Below are 17,517 nucleotides of genomic sequence, written 5' to 3'. Positions count from 1 at the left end.
GTGATAGAGTACCATCCCCCAAAACACGATTAATCTCACGGAACGTTTCTCTAGCGGATTTGCCTTTAACGAAGGAAAACTTTAAAATAGCGCGAATTTCGGCGTTAGTGAACTCCATGTTTACACGTCTATAACTGTTGAACGCAATATCCAAACTAATCATGCATAGCGTCGTTTTGTAGGTTATGTCAAGATTTTTCAAAGATACATAGCCGCGAAATTCAAAAGACAAAAAGGCGGAGGGGAGATATTTGACAACCTAATATTAGTTTATTCAAGTAAAACAAGAAATATAAAGTTTCTCAACAAGCAAATTTAAACTAACATGTGATTGTTTTTTCTGAAAATAGTATGTAATAACTTTTCTTTAGGTCACTTCGATGACAATTAATTTGCGTTTTCTCGTAAGCAGAGACTAGATATTCCGAACGTTTAAATATTAATTTTTATTTATTGACATTTGAATTTAAGATTATGAATTGAAGTAAATATTTCGATAAAATTTAATATTTTTTGTAAGATCGTTTTGTACGTACGAGGTGTGTTCAAAAAGTATCGCGAATTTTGTGTTTTTTCAAAAATTATTTATGTATTCATGAATATCTATTTTGTCCCCTTCAAAGTAATCCCCATGAGATATTATACACTTGTGCCAACGGTTTTTCCAATCATCGAAGCACTTCAAAAAATCACTTTTTTTATCTTCTTTAGCTCCTCCTTCGATGCCGTCTTTATCTCGTCAAGAGAAGCGTAACGTCGTCCTTTCATGGGCCTCTTCAGTTTAGGGAACAAGAAAAAGGCACAGGGGGCCAGATCTGGGGAATATGGTGGCTGCGGCATCATTAGTGTGTTGTTTTTGGCCAAAAAGTCGCGCACAAGCAACGATGTGTGAGCAAGGCCGTTATCGTGGTGCAAAAGCCAATTTTTGCTCTTCCACAAATCCGGGCGTTTCTGGCGGATTGCTTCGCGCAAATTGCGCATAACTTGCAGGTAATATTCCTTATTGACCGTTCTTCCCTGTGGCAAGAACTCATGATGCACCACGCCCCTGCAATCGAAGAAAACTGTCAGCAAACTGTCGCGATACTTTTGAACACACCTCTTATAACATTGTGAGAAAAAAGTACCCGGAAATTTAAAATAAAACGCAAAATATTTAATCATTCATCAATATTTATTTTGCCGCCTTTAAAATAATCCCCATCAGATGTAATTCACTTATGCCAACGATATTTCCAGTCCTTGAAACACTTTTCATAAGCACTTTTTGGGATGGCCTTTAGCAACTGAAAACGTGTTCCACGGAGCGGTAATTTCAGTTTGAGGAACCAGCCAGTTTGATCTGATATTCGTTGCATTTTCGGCTTTAAATTCGATCACAATCGTAGCTCTTTGCGATGGCGTATTATTATCGTGTAACATCTCTGAATTGTTCTTCCACAATTCCGACCGTTTTCGGCGGATGTTCTCTCGCAAATGCCTCAAATAAAACTCCTTATTGACCGTCTGTCCCTCCGAAACAAATTCATGTTGATTCAAACTACGAATATCGAAAAACAATGATCATCACCTTGATTTTTGAGCGGCTTTGACGTGTGTTTTTTGGCTTCGGCTCGTTTTTTCCCTTCATTGTGATGATTGTTGACTTGTTTGTATGTCAAACCCATAAACTCATAGGCAGTCGAGCAAGAACAAAGAGCGTTAATACTCAAAATATCCACCAAAATCATTCGAACGGACTCGCGAAAGATGGTGCCATCTCTCTAACACTTGCCTGACGTTTTTCAAGCACTATATCCTTAATTTTCTGAAAATGTTCATCAGTTGAAGAGGTCGAAGGTCGTCCAGAACGAGGCAAGTCTTCAACGAGATCTCGACCGTCTTGAAGGTTTTGTACCACTCGTAGGATTGTGGTTTTGATAAAACTGAATCATCGTAAGCCTTTTCTAACATTCGCAACGATTGCGTACACGAAATTTGGTTAGAAATAGAGAATTTTATATATTTTTATCCATTCTAAAAATCGAACCGCACTACTGCGGTGTACCGACTTAAGCAGGTGCTATAAATAAACTGGCTTACAGATCGTGTTCATATTTGGCATAGTAATTAAAAACGTTAAAATAATTAAAAAATAAAAATTTTATAATGATATAATGTAGTTTTTTATTTTACTTAAAAATAGCGGATTATAACTAAAATGTGCACTATTTTTAATGGCCTCCTGTTTTGGAATTTTTACTTTTCAAATGCTAATAATGGGTTGTCAAAAAAGTCTTGCGGTACTTTTATTGAATTTTTTTTTATTGAAATTGAAATGAATTTTTGATGACTCATCCCCAGCTCTTGACCGATGACCTGATGCTATGCCGGTCTCTTTGCCAATTCAGCGATTTTATCGCAATTTTTCGACGACAGGCCTTCCGGAGCGTGGCGCATCTTCGACCACCTCTACATCAGAACGAAAACGTTGAAACCATGCGTTGTGCGGTGGAAATGGAAACTGTATCGGGTCCATAAACTGCACAAATTTTATTGGCGGCTTGAGATGCATTTTTGCCTTTATCGTAGTAGTACTGTAAAATATGCCGTATTTTCTCTTTATTTTGTTCCATGTTTGCGACGCTATAACTCACGAACGACTTAAAAGAAACGACAATCAATCAAACACGTGTTAGCGCGTGAAATGAGCTTTCCAAAAAGGTATATGACCCGATGCGACGAATAAAACTAGAACTACGCGCTTTCAGCGCTAACTAGCGAAAATACCGCAAGACTTTTTTGACAACCTAATATTATGCAATTAGCAAACGGATTGCATCATCTTTTCGAGCACTTGGAGAGTCAGGTCAAACATTTTCGGGCGACATGCTTCCGTAAGCGGTGCAAGCGGTTCGTTAGAGCAGAGGTACGCGATTAAATTCTGTGTGAAACTCTGTAAATCTGCGACAGAGACGTTTGTTATGATCAAGCAGGCCAGATGTTGCTTTAGCAAGAAGATGTGTTTCGGTGGTACCAGGCCTTTTTGGAGGGCCGGGAAGAGGTCGCTGATGAAGACCGTTCTGGGAGACCTGAACTCAGACCGTCGACTAAGTATTCGTTTAATTGCCCAGATGTTAAATTTATCAAAATCTGTGGTTCATGACATTGTGACGGAGCACTTGAATTTGCAAAAGGTGTGCGCAAAGATGGGCTCAAAACCCCGTGACCCCTTCAATGCTTGGAAATCACGCTGGCAGCGCTGCATCGGCACAGAAGGAGCCTATTTTGAAAGTTTTTAAAGAACTGTAACGATTGGATTTATACATTTTTTTAAATAGACTCAGTCCTATTACTTTCCGGACAAACCCTGTATTTTGAGTTACGCTGAATAAAATTTGTGGCGATTTTTTATAACCCGTTATGTGTACATATCAAGAGTTTAGTGTTGGAATGGAACTACAAGAAAATTAAAAATAAGAAAACAGTCAAAAACTCACGCAAGATTAATAAACGCCTGACCTGATTGGTTGATTTAATTGTAACTCGCGGAAACGATCTTTCTTTATTTACTCAGCTTTAATTGTATTATGTCCTTCGCCAATATGTGAGGCCACGTGTGCTGAAATTACCGTTGACACCTCTGCTATTTGTAGCGAGATTTCTGTTGATATGTGCATAGCTTACACTTCCAACTGTATTGACATACGCACATGGGGCGTCTCTAATGGCGAGGAGAATAAGGATTGTTGTGCCACCATTGGTGAGGACTAGGGTGGGTCGATTCCGGACTTTTTTCGATTCGGGATTTCTAATAGTGCGGAAAAGTTGCCTTAGTACTTCCTGATTCCAATGCAACTTTTTGTTTTGAGATCGGATTGCATCTTTAACCCCAACTCCGGCCTTGAAATTTCGGAAATTCGCCTAAAATCGTGAAATTGTCTACCTAGCGCCTGAAATACGCATCTCATGGCAAAATGTATAAAACAAAAGTTATTTGTCACGTCATTTGCTACCGAAATGGGCACTGAGGACACCTGTGCCGAAATGTGTTAAGACACCTATCCTCTTTGTTAAAAAACATTGCGACATTGCAACCGAATTAATGTCTAAAACATTCGATGAACATTGAGTCTCTTCCTTTTCTTATTTTTTTCTTGATCAAAATTCATTATTATTTTCATTGTCAAAAATTTGTATTAATCATTTAGCAAATAGAAGTATATTCACTAAAGTTTACGTTTATATTTGATGATTGAAATAACAAGACAAAACTTTTAATGTCGCAATTGCAATAATTTGGCTCAGCAAAATGTAAAATAGGTTTAATTTTACGCCATAGTAAAATTTAATTTCCACACACAGTTTGGCACAGCGTGCAGAGTAAAGAGTAAAAGAGATATAATAAGAAACTATGTATGAACTAGTATAATGATTAATAAAGCATTAAGCAGTTTGAATTAGAAATAAAGAAAAGTAAATTGCCAATAAAGAACAGAATTTCAACGTAATTAATTTATCGAGTAAATCAATTTCACTATGAAAGTCAAATGTTTTCAATATAATTTACACCGTTTTCTACTTTCAGCCGGTCAAAGCTCTGAAAATAAAAATATAAATATTTGGGATACATTGTTGCCGCAAAAAAAATCGTGCGTTTCAGGTGAGTACAATAATATTACTTAAGATAGGGATGAAAAAGTTCATACATTTGGTTGAGAAGTATTTTAGTATTTATAAAACAAACATTTTTATAACCATATACATACACACACATACATGCACTAGGTATCAAAGGAAGTAGTTATTTAAATGCAGATTTATTAAAATAAATAATTAGCAATTCATACAATAATATTATATTTACATAGGTATTTAAATAACAAATTATATTTTAAGGGGTCAATAGGGTAATCTGGCCTGTGTTTTGACATTTTTTTTTATAGAAATTTTTATTCTACAACAGAACTTTTTTCACATTTCATGAGGATATACTGCATGTATATCGTGGAGTGTATAAACAAATTGTTTCGGAGAAATGACTGGGTGAATGAGATGCATTTTTTCACTGGCGGACACGATTTCTCATGATTGGATCATCTGAAACACAAAAATCCACGCCAGGTCCTTCCAACGGAGTGGAGGTCTTCCTCTTCCTCTGCTTCCCCCGGCGGGTACTACGTCGAATACTTTCAGAGCTGGAGTGTTTTCGTCCATCCGGACAACATGACCTAGCCAGCGTAGCCGCTGTCTTTTAATTCGCTGAACTATGTCGGTGTCGTCGTATATCTCGTACAGCTCATCGTTCCACCGATTGCGATATTCGCCGTGGCCACTGCGCAAAGGACCACAAATCTTTCGCAGAACTTTTCTTTCGAAAACTCGCAATGTCGACTCATCAGTTGTTGTCATCGTCCAGGCGTCTGCACCATATAGCAGGACGCGAATTATGAGTAACTTATAGAGTTTGGCTTTTGTTCGTCGAGAGAGGACTTTACTTTTCAATTGCATACTCAGTCCGAAGTAGCACCTGTTGGCAAAAGTTATCCTGCGTTGGATTTCTAGGCTGACATTGTTGGTGGTGTTTACGCTGGTTCCAAGATAGACGAAATTATCTAGGACTTCAAAGTTATGACTGTCAACAGTCATACCAATATCATCGGCATACGCCAGCAGCTGTACACTCTTACAAAACATTGTACCTGCTCGATTAAGCTCTGCAGCTCGAATTATTTTCTCCAGCAGCAGATTGAAGAAGTCGCACGATAGGGAGTCGCCTTGTCTGAAACCTCGTTTGGTATCGAACGGCGATGAAGCTGATGCATGCTCCTTATCAGTCCTTCGCCGCCGTGTTTGAATTGCTCGGCCGGCAATCTAAGCCCCCTCCGCTTTGTTGTTCTTCAGGCGGGTAATTGCTATTCGAACTTCTTCATGGTCGGGCAATGGAACGTCTGCTCCATCGTCATCGATTGGGGAATCGGGTTCGCCTTCTCCTGGTGTTGTACGTTCACTGCCATTCAGCAGGCTGGAGAAGTGTTCTCCCTATAATTTAAGTATGCTCTGGGCATCGGTGACTAGATCACCTTTGGGGGTTCTACAAGAGTATGCTCCGGTCTTGAAACCTTCTGTAAGCCGCCGCATTTTTTTCAGTTTGAAATTTTCCCACAGTTCCCTTATACCGAGTCTGGCTCTCAGAGAGCTTATCAAGCCGAGTAGAAAATCGTTCTGCTGTCTGTTGTGATTTCAGCCTCTTTCTGTTTTCTGTCTGCAAATGCGTCTCGCTTCCCTCTTTAACTCTCGGTATCTATCCCATCCCGGCACTCCTTGTCGTACCAGCTGTCCTTTTGCATTTTTCGAAAACCAATGGTTACGGTTGCAGCTGTACGTAAGGAGTTTGAAATGCTGTCCCACAGTTCCCTTATACCGAGTTGCTGATAAGTGCTCTCAGAGAGCAGGAGTGCAAGCCGAGTAGAAAATCGTTCTGCTGTCTGTTGTGATTGCAGACCTTCTCTTTGTGTTTCTTGACGTGCAGCCTTTATTTTAGGACATGCACCAGAGGCGGGTGCGGATCCCCAATTAAGGGCTGACATTCAAGGTAGTGGTCTTATTTCGAGTCGATCATTAGAACCTCGTCCGAGGCTTGTTGCTTCCTTTCATTGGGGGTGTTTTTTTACGTAGCGGGTCCCAAACCCTGCGGAGGGGATGTTTCGCCTTCTCACTTTAGCTCGCCTTCAAACGGATGTTCTTAGCTACCCAGAGGATACTTGGTCAAAGACCGGAAGTCGTGAGCTGCTTGAGTCATATGTAAAAGAATCGTTTCAGGCTGAACTTCTACACATGACTCTATCCTCCAAAAATACTACAATCGTCTTTAATATAAAATATCTCACTACCTGTCGTATAGAGTAATAACTGACTACCATTTACCTAAGTACATATATTATAGATACTTTATGTTTGTATATATTTAGAAAAAGTAATTTCAATAGACTTAAATATGAATTAATTGAATGTAAACGAGCAATTGATCAGTTATAAATACTAATATTATATATTACATTTATTCCCTAACAGCTTTTACATGTCACGATCAAGGATCGTCATGCATGTGTTTTGCTCCACAACATCAATTGTTGATTTCCTGTGGAAAAAAAGGTGATGTTTGCGTCTTTGATGTAAGGCAAAGGACTCTTAAGCACCGATTCCAGGTATATCTGACTAGATAGCTATTATTAGTATTAATAAACGTCTACATATAATTTGAAGAATCATTCATTTAACGAAGTGTTAAAATTGCATAACAAGATTATAAAAATAAAATCACATATTTTTTGTTCATTTGATTGAAATCACAAAAAACGAAATATTATGATGTTGGACGTCTCCCAACAATCAATTTCTATTCTTTCTTCAATTGTCTTCTTTTCTTCAATTAATGAAAATCATAAGCAATATTTTCAGCTTCCTTAAATAAATTCATTAACTTTGGAAATGGTGAACCCTTTGCTTCCAGAGAAGTTATGATTGGGGCAAATTTCTCGAAAATCGATATAGTCCAGAATTTTGTATTATCTCTTGTGACAGCTTTATAAATTCAGCAACTTCTTGTTTTTAATGTTTCAAGAACTTAAAATGCAAATTTAAGTAATAAATAACTATTATAGAGCCTATTTTTTGTGCTGATTTTTGACAGACAAATTGAAGTAAGATTGATATGCATCGCAAATCTTTAAATTTTTACCTAAATCATACTTTTCCTTTCTCATTTTAAAAAATACGCCGCAAATATAACATAACAAGTCAGCATCTCGTTTACAATTTTTCGAAGATATTTTGTTCTGGTTGTTAAAGGAAACAAAATTATGAGGCACGTTATTTCTCTGCAATTCGTAAACACATACTCTCGTACAAAGCCACATCTCGCTAAAACCGTCATTATATGATTTCTTAAAAAGCAAATATTTTCGATTTGTAATCGTCCTTACCCACCTATATTTGCTTATATAATGATAACATATTAAGTAAAACCCATGTTTAAATGTGTTACCTGCATAAAATGATTCCGCATTCAACCCATGTATCCGATATGGTTATGATTGGTTCTGGGGGTAACTCTTTATTAAGTTTTTATGTAGCGTGTACACAGGATATGAACGGTTTACGACTGCAATCGATTTTCTAACAGCTATTAAATTTAAACCGTGTGCCAAACAAGTTATTTGTATAAGAATAGGGTAAAAAACGTGTAGTTTTCACCTGCTTTCATCATTTCATCACTTATGCCGCATCATCTGTTGAAAACAATAACACTTTTGACTCATTCCCGTGTGACCACAATATTCGACTACTGTCGTTCAAATATCGAGAAACAATTGCATTATTTACTTCTTCCAAATATTTACTGACAATAAAACATTACATAAAGATTCATTAAATTCCGTAAATTAAATCATGACATGTCGCCTTGGTTGCCCGGTGGTTTGTTCACTGATATCCAAACGTGTTGGTTTTTGTAAATAAATGTTGGTAACATTTATCCATTTAGCTCTTTCTGAAAATGTTTTCGTGTGGAATTAATTTCCCTTTTTATCAAGTGAATTTAATTTTTCGAAGAAATTCGTTTGCATATTTTTCGTATTTATTTTGTATTTTTTAGATATGCGTTAAAATTTGTTATATTTAAATAAATAAATAATTTTGATAAAACGCCTAAATACAAAGTATGGCTCCAATGTGATGAAACTCCGAGGTCTTATAATCAGAAAGGCATTTTTATATACAGTAGCGGACAGTGAAATCCGGACAACTAAAAAATCATAGTTTTTCCTTATTATTTTAGTGGAATGTTTAAATTTTTTATTTTAAAACAATAATATATATTTAATACGTTAGTATTAAGCGTAAAAAAGTCAGTGTAGTGAATTGCACTCATAAAAATTTTTCTTTTATTCATTTTAGATATTGTATCCTTTTGGTAACTACCAATAGAAGCAGTGATATTTTTTTTATTTACATTAGAGAAATGGTTTTATAGTTTTAGTTAAAGGAAATATTAATCTATACAAAAGCACTCGTCTTAGTATTTTGTCAAACTTCCTTTGCTTTTTATAATATGCTTTTATACGTTCGGGCATTGAATTTATGAGGTTTTTTATTTATACCACGCTTCTTCGAGAATTCCATTCAGCTCTGCTAAATTCTTTGGTCTCTTCTGTTCTACCTGAGCCTTCATTCTAAACCAAAGGTTCTCAATAGGATTGAGATCCGGACTGTTACCTGGCCACTCCAAAGTCGAGATCTCGATTTTTGATAAATAACTCTTCACCTTGAAAGAAAAAAGGATAAGTATAAAATTTGTAATTAAAATTATAGCAATAAACTCTAGTTGTACAAAAAAATTGATACTTACTATTTTGGCACGATGGCAGGGCGCAGAGTCCTCCTGAAAAATAAGGGCATCCGGTCGCGAAAAGTGGTTTTTCATTGAAGGTATTAAATTGGTTACAAGTATCTCCTGATACTTATTCCTATTGACCGTTCCTTCTATTAGGGCTAGTTGCCCAATGCCATAGTAGGAAAAGCTAGGGTTGCTTCGGCTGCCTACCTGCTTAACAGTTTTTGAACACATTCGTCCTTGAACCGCTCACCAGTTCTCCTTCCCAGGTAGGACATACCGTCGCTGCAAAAAATGTTAAATTTGGACTCATCTGAAAAGATTACATTTCGCCAATCAAGTTGACTCCAATTTTTACGTTCTTTTGTCCATGGTAAACGGGTTTGACGCATTTTTGAGGTTAAAAGTGGTCTTTTGGCGGCCCGACGACTGTTCAAACTAACCTCTTGAAGCCTTCGACGAACTTCCATACCGACATCTTCAAATAACTCCACTTTAATGTCCTCAGCAGTTTTGAAGCGATCCCTCAAGCTGATAGAATGTATCACCCGATCTTCCCTAGAACTTGTCTTCTTCTTTGCTCCAGAGCCAGTTTTTCTCTTAAGAGACCTGGTTTTATCGAAATTTTTTAGAAATTCTCCAATGGAAGACTTGCTAAAGCCAACTCTATCACTAATTTCCCGAATGGTCAGATTTTATTTTCGGAAAATCAAAATATTACTTTTCTGCACTTCGGACATTTTTTTTTTTAATTTGGCATATTTAAGCTTTAACCAAGCACGAGCACGAAATAAACTTTGAAACTATTGAAAAATAAAACTAAAAGTTGTTATAAAACGTGTACAGAGCACTAATTTAAGTGAAAGAATAAACCTTTCAGCAAAAAATTACACTTGTCGGTTACAATCGTGCTTTAAATACAAACCGACGAGTTGTCCGGATTTCACTGTCCGCTACTGTATTTAGGTTCAATAGCCAGGAAATAATTCAGTACAAAGGCAGTTAATTTTGTTCCATTTTAAAATAGCACGAAAATCAAGAGCTCAACTTTCTAAAACTAGTTCCCAGGCGAAGGCATTAATAAGACGTCGGATGAATAATCTTTATTAGAAACTGGCAAATATGTTGCTTCAGAGTATAAGATCTTTCTTCATGTATAAAACATAAATACACATGATCAGGATGTCAAGACGAGATCAATTCCGAGTGACTGTTTGTCCGTCCGTCTGTCCGTGCAAGCGATAACTTGAGTAAAGATTAATATAACGTATTTTCCAAAAAGGGATGAAATGATTTCTAAGTGTCGCTTCGGCCACATTTTATATATAATGATCTGAAATTTTTTTTCATTGTATTCACCATGGAAAGATATACGAAAGAACAACATTTACAAATTATTCAGTTTTATTATCAAAATAATCGGTCTCCAATTGCAACATAATAATCGTTCACCTGTGCTCGCTATTCGACGAATTGTTTAAAATTTCGAGCGTATATTTTCTTTACATAATGTTCATGTGCCAACAAGGCAAAGAACTGCTCGAAGTAATAAAAATATTGCCGCCTTACAGGCAAGTTTTGCTGAAAACCACTGCCAAGAATTAGAACTTTCTGAAACCACAACATGGCTGATTTTGAAAAAGAATTTGAGCTGGTACGATGAGGAGTGCCGTGTCGCAGTGGAGAGAAAGCAGACTAGGCAGTCGCAACGTTACAATCGACCACAACACGTGCGGGATGTGATGAATACCGACAGTTGAAGAGGGAAGCGAGACGCATTTGCAGACAAAAAACAGAGAGACCGAAATGCGTAAGTAAATGCTCAAAAATTCTACGAAAAGATGCGGCGCCTAAAAGAAGGTTTCAAGACGGGAGCACACTCTTGTAGAATCCCCTGAGGTGATCTAATGATTGATGCCCAGAGCATACTAAAATTATGGAGGGAACACTTCTCCAGCCTGCTGAATGGCAGGGAAAGCATAATACCAGGAGATGGCGAACCCGATTTCCCAATAGATGAAGATGGAGGAGACGTTCCATTGCCCGACCATGAAGAAGTTCGAATAGCAATTACCCGTTTGAAGAACAACATAGTGGAGGGGGCCGATGGAGTGCCGGCCGAGCTATTCAAACACGGCGGCGAAGAACTGATAAGGAGCATACATCCGCTTATTGTAGAATATGGTTGGACGAAAGCGCGCCCAAAGATTGGAACTTTAGTGTACTCTGCCCAATCTACCCTTCAATCTTCTCCAACTACCGTGGAATAAGTCTCCTCAACATCGCATATAACATGCTTTGAGCAACACCAAAAGCTCCGACAGGATCGGGAAGGACCTCACCGAGCCGTTCGATACCAAACGAGGTTTCACATAAGGTAACTTTCTTTCGTGCGACTTCTTCTGCTCTTGGAGAAAATAACTCGAGCAGCAGAACTAAATAGGGAAGGTACTATCTTCTACAATAGTTTAAAACTGCTGGCGTACCCGATGACATCGATATAACTGGCTTCAATGAATGCGCTGTTAGTTCTTCTTTCTCCAGAATGGATAAGGAAGCGAACCAAATCGGTCTGGTAATGAGCGAGGCCAGGACGAAATATCTCCTGTCATCAAACAAACAGTCGTCGCACTCGAGAATAGCATCTATCTTAGAAGCAGTATTAACAACAACAATGTCAGTCTCGAAATCCAATGCAGAATAACTCTTTCCAACAGGTTATAAGTAACTCTTTATTCCCGTCCTGTTGTGTGGTGCAGAGCGAAGAATTGCAACGAGTAACACATTTTTGTTCATAATCGAGTATTGATCCGTTACTCTGTCTGACTCAGTCAGAAATTCATGAACACGAATCGAACCGTTTGTTTTCAAATCAGCGATAGAGAACAACTTTGAATCACTAGCGATCACCTTATACATGATGTGCTGTACATACATATATAGAGCGACAGACTTCAACCGGCATCTATCAAATATTAAAATACACGCGTTCCTATGGAGACATTTATACAGTCGTGTAGCTGTCTAAATAGCTGTGTCCTTAAGGACGTGCGTATTTTAATATTTGACAAATGTCGCTTGATTTTTTTTTTACGAGGAGGAGGCATCGAAAGCTTGAATCCCATGTCAGTGTGGAACTTTAATCCGAACTAGTATGAGTATCGTTGCATGCCCAACGATGGGAATTTAAGTGTGCTCTGCCCAATCCACAAAAAGGGAGACCCCACAATCTGCGCCAACTACCGTGGGATAAGCCTCCCCAACATCGCGTATAAGGTTCTACGAGCGTATTGTGTGAAAGATTAAAGCCCACCGTCAACAAACTCATTGGACCTTATCAGTGTGGCTTTAGACCAGGCAAATCAACAACCGACCAGATATTCACCATGCGCCAAATCTTGGAAAAGATCGGTGAAAGGAGATTCGATACACACCACTTCTTCGTCGATTTCGAAGCTGCTTTCGACAGCACGAAAAGAAACTGCTTTTATGCCGTGATGTCTGAATTTGGTATCCCCGCAAAACTAATACGGCTGTGTAAACTGACGTTGAGCAACACCAAAAGCTCCGTCAGGATCGGGAAGGACCTCTCCGAGCCGTTCGATACCAAACGAGGTTTCAGATAAGGCAACTTTCTTTCGTGCGACTTCTTCAATCTGCTGCTGTAAAAATAATTCGAGATGCAGAACTTAATCGAGCAGGTGCAATCTTTTATAAGAGTGTACAGCTGCTGGCGTATGCCGATGATATTGATATCATCTCACGTCACTGTTGACAATTATAACTTTGAAGTTGTAGATAGTGTCGTATATTTAGGAACCAGCATAAACACCACCAACAATGTCAGCATGGAAATCCAACGCAGGATAACTTTTGCTAACAGGTGCTACTTCGGACTGAGTAGGCAATTGAAAAGTAAAGTCCTCTCTCGACGAGCAAAAGCCAAACTCTATAAGTCGCTCATAAGTCCCGTCCTGCTATATGGTGCAGAGGCTTGAACGATGACAACAGCTGATGAGTTAACGTTGCGAGTTTTCGAGAGAAAGGTTCTGCGGAACATTTATGGTCCTTTGCGCATTGGCCACGGCGAATATCGCATTCGATGGAACAATGAGCTGTACGAGATATACGACGACATTGACATAGTTCAGCGAATTAAAAGACAGCGGCTACGCTGGCTAGGTCATGTTATCCGGATGGACGAAACCACTCCAGCTCTGAAAGTATTCGACGCAGTACCCGCCGAGGGAAGCAGAGGAAGAGGAAGATCTCCACTCCGTTGGAAGGACCAAATGGAGAAGGGCCTGGCTTCGATTGGAATATCTAATTGGCGCCACGTAGCGAAACGAAGAAACGACTGGCGCGCTGTTGTTAACTCGACTATAATCGCGTAAGCGGTATCTACGCCAGTAAAGAAGAAGAAGAAGTATAAGTATTACTCATACGGACGTGATGGTCGTACCTCAGTTTGTGTCATAACCCCCCTTGTACAATGATTATCACCAAACCCTTCTTGGTTGCTCCCGTCATGGTTTGTGTGTCGCGTCTTAGTTGTTCGTTTTCTATTACTACTCTACTACTTCTACGTTTTTGTTCTCCAGCACTTTGGAGTTTCATAATTTTTGCACTTATCTAGTGGTTCCACCATTTGAGACACTAGTTTTTCTGGGGTTGGGTCTATCCCGAATGCGTTTTTCAAAAATCGCCTTTCCTTCGCAATAATCGCATATATGGTTGTCATCGTGTTTGAATCGCTTCAAATATGATTTGAAACAGCCGTGCCCTGTGAGAATTTGGGTGAGGGAAAATTATACTTTTCCGTGCGATCTATTTAGCCATATTTCTACTTTGGGGATTAGTCGGAATGTCCAGCGACCATTTCGGCTGTCTTCCCATCGTAGTTGCCTGCGCTTCACCGTATCTGCTCTGGCTTTCACTCTTTGAGTTCTGGGTGTTACTCGCTCATTTGAAGGGTATGTGAGCTCTTTTCTTAGAGGTTTAGCGGGTGTAAGCCCGCGATCACTAGGACAGCGTCTTCGGATACCGTACGAAACGCGAAGCATACTCTTAATGTCGCTTGAAGTCTGTCGCTCTCTTTGTGTAATAATATTTTTTTTAGAAAATCTTTTACCGATGGTGCTCACTTTCATGTGAGTGGTGCGGTAAATAACCAAAACTGTCGATTCTGGTGTAAAGAAAATAGACAAAATATTCATGAACAACCCTTACATTCACCGAAATTGACAATTTGGTGTGGTTTTTGGTCTGGTGGAATCATGGAGAGCGGTATTGATCGAGGATAACTAACTTTTTATGGCCGCAATTGGAAGAAAATTATCTTGACAACATCTGGTTCGGACAAGACGGGGGTACGTGCTGCACAGCACATGAAACAACCGAATTGCGGGAAGAGTTTGGGGATTCGATTATTTCAAGAAACTGTGAAATTGAATTGCCTAGAAGAAGTTGTGATTTAACACCATTAGACTACTTCTTCTAGGGTTATTTGAAGTCACGAGTATGACTTGATTTAGGGGAAAAAGTTCTCAAAAATTTGGTCATTGTATTTGTTCCTGCAAAAGAAGTAGTCGAGGCCATTTGAATGATAATATATTCGGAACTTTACATTAAATAAAAAACATTTAAACTTCAGTAAGGGGGGATCCTGCTTTAGAAGCTTCAAAAAATCGATTATTTTTTTTTTTTGCTTAAATCTCTTTAAAAATAATCTAAGAATATGTCCCCAAAGTTTTAGATGGAAATTCGAATTATTTTCGGAGCAAGAAGGGAAATAGTGACCGAGCGTCTAGCAGATATGTATATGACCGATTGGGCAGAAAGCGAAAACTTTGAGGCGCGATTTCTCGGTTTTTTTGTTTACGATTTTTCTTAATTGGCGGGCAGGATAGAAAAAAAAGTAAACGTCCTATCGAAACGAATCAAAATGCGTTGTATTTGGAATTAAATTCTCTTCTAGGTGAACTTAAACACTAACACTAATCCGGGTTTTAAACGATTTAAAGTAATTTTTTTTTTAAATGCATTTGTTTTTAATCTTTTGTTTTTTTGTTTCGGATGAAAATTGCGACCTGCATCTTGCCCGCCACACAGGAATTGCACACTCGAGGCGCCTCCGTAAATTTCTTCAAACATGAAGAATATCTAATGTATAATAATAAAAAAAATTTGAAACGACTCTTCAAATATATAAGAATAAATCCTAAAAGTTTCATTTCAATCAGACATTTCTTTCCTTTCCAAAAAAATCCTTGAAAATACAGATATTTTGAAGCCTCTGAAGCAGGCTCCCCCCTTAACAATTTGTGTATGTGTTTTTTTTAATGAAATCATATCACTCGTATTGGATGGAAACTCCTATTTTGATGTGACTACGAACACGTGTTCTTTGGCACATTTGTTCGTTGTTATTGTAAATGAGCGGAATTGAATTATTGCATATAACAAATATATTTCCCTAACCATTCGAGCCATCTCACTCAAATTTGCACAGGAGAAATCATTTCGACTCTTCTTATGACAACGTAAAAATAGGATGATAATACCGCCCCTCCCCCTATATGGGCTTAGTCAAAAACTACTCAAAGGGAAATACTTGTAAATCAATTATGCGAAAATTGGGCGTAATTGGACAACAACCATGCTTACTTCCGATATAACACTGTTTTAGATTCCATCTGATTTATCCACTTCCGTCCGTTCGCTTGATATTGGTGGATACTTTATTTATGAAACTTGTTGTTGCTCGACTCGTCCCGATAAATGAATTTTTTTCGATTGTGACCGAATTCAAAGCCAAAAACGCAATGAATGCCATCGATCAACTACTGTATTCGTCAGATTTGACTCCGTGTTGTTTTTTCTTGTTCACCAAACTGAAATTGCTGATCCGTGGAACCCGTTTTCAGTCTATCGAAGAGATAAAGAGATAATTCACTGAAGGAACTAAAGGCCATTCAAAAAAAGCTTAGGAAGTGTTTCGAGAACTGGAAAACTCGTTGGAATAAGTATATTTCAACTGGTGGGGATTCCTTTGAAGGCGACAAAATAAATACATAATATAAATTATATATATAAGTTTCGGGTACTTTTTTGTGGCAGTGTATAGCTAGAAATCGTGGAGAATCCGAATAGAAAGATTTTCGAACTTCCGCCTGACTATGCAGTTAAAGTCAGGCGGAAGTTTGGCAAAAATGTGAGTTATCTTGATGAAATCGAATGAACGTATTTTTCCAATAATTATGTGTCTTTGGTTGGATATTTATATTGATCCCATGAACAGTTCGATTGAGTGATTTTCGCTGAGAATTATTAAAAGGACTGAATTTTTCATCCATATATTTGGAATAAATGTCAAATGCCGATTCGTAGTACCTGGAAATTCTCTGAAAGATATGGTATTAAAAAGATTGGCTTCGCATCATTTGTCCACTTATTATGCTTTCATTGTTGACCAATATTTTGACGAACTATTTTTTGAATAATTATGTTGAATGGTTTTCGCACGCTATAAAGATAAAGTTATCGAAATTTATAGCATTAAAGCTTTAGAGATTGATATTGTTTATTGAGAAAAATTGTCATAAAGATGGGAACTACAAGCCTTGCCTCATCAATTATTCTTTTCAAAAACGGCAATACAGGTTGGAGCAAATGCATTATTGGTATCACTTGGCGAAGATTTCCCAAATTAGTGGGAATGAATGAAAATGTAAACAGCGACTAACTATTATTATTACTAACGACTAACTGACTATTATTAGTATAAATAATAAATAATGAAAATTTATATTTTCCAGGCGCATGATGCTACTATAAAGTGTATTGCCCTTGATCCGCATGAAGAATTTTTCGCTACAGGATCTGCTGAAGGTGATATTAAGGTAAGTCATTGATTAGATAAAAAATCATACATTTCAGTATTTTTGATTTGTTTTATTGTATTTTATTCATTGTAATTTTTTGCAACAAATTAAAATTTTCTTGTGATTACCAATTCATACGCCAATTCGCCTTTTGAACAAAAGAGTTCAAGCGAGAATTCATTGAATTTTCAAATTCAGCTAATTTTGTTCACAACCGATGCTGTGCATTCATGATTAATGTTATGTGGCTTACAGGGAGAT

General features: G+C 37.8%; 1 protein-coding gene across 1 annotated transcript in view; it reads left to right on the top strand.

Annotated features, from left to right (window-relative positions):
• Nucleotides 1–17,517, top strand: part of LOC126760154 (dmX-like protein 2) — a 60,779-nt gene that overhangs the window by 41,585 nt on the left and 1,677 nt on the right. The window contains exons 18-20 of the mRNA XM_050475594.1: nt 4,568–4,642; nt 7,054–7,187; nt 17,191–17,274. Of these exons, the coding sequence (XP_050331551.1) occupies nt 4,568–4,642; nt 7,054–7,187; nt 17,191–17,274 (293 nt within the window). The remainder of the gene's footprint in view (nt 1–4,567; nt 4,643–7,053; nt 7,188–17,190; nt 17,275–17,517) is intronic.

This window comes from Bactrocera neohumeralis, chromosome 5 (assembly GCF_024586455.1).
Source record: "Bactrocera neohumeralis isolate Rockhampton chromosome 5, APGP_CSIRO_Bneo_wtdbg2-racon-allhic-juicebox.fasta_v2, whole genome shotgun sequence".
NCBI classification, from domain to species: domain Eukaryota; kingdom Metazoa; phylum Arthropoda; class Insecta; order Diptera; family Tephritidae; genus Bactrocera; species Bactrocera neohumeralis.
Note: the sequence above shows the minus strand (reverse complement) of the source record. Positions and strands in the feature narration are given on the sequence as shown.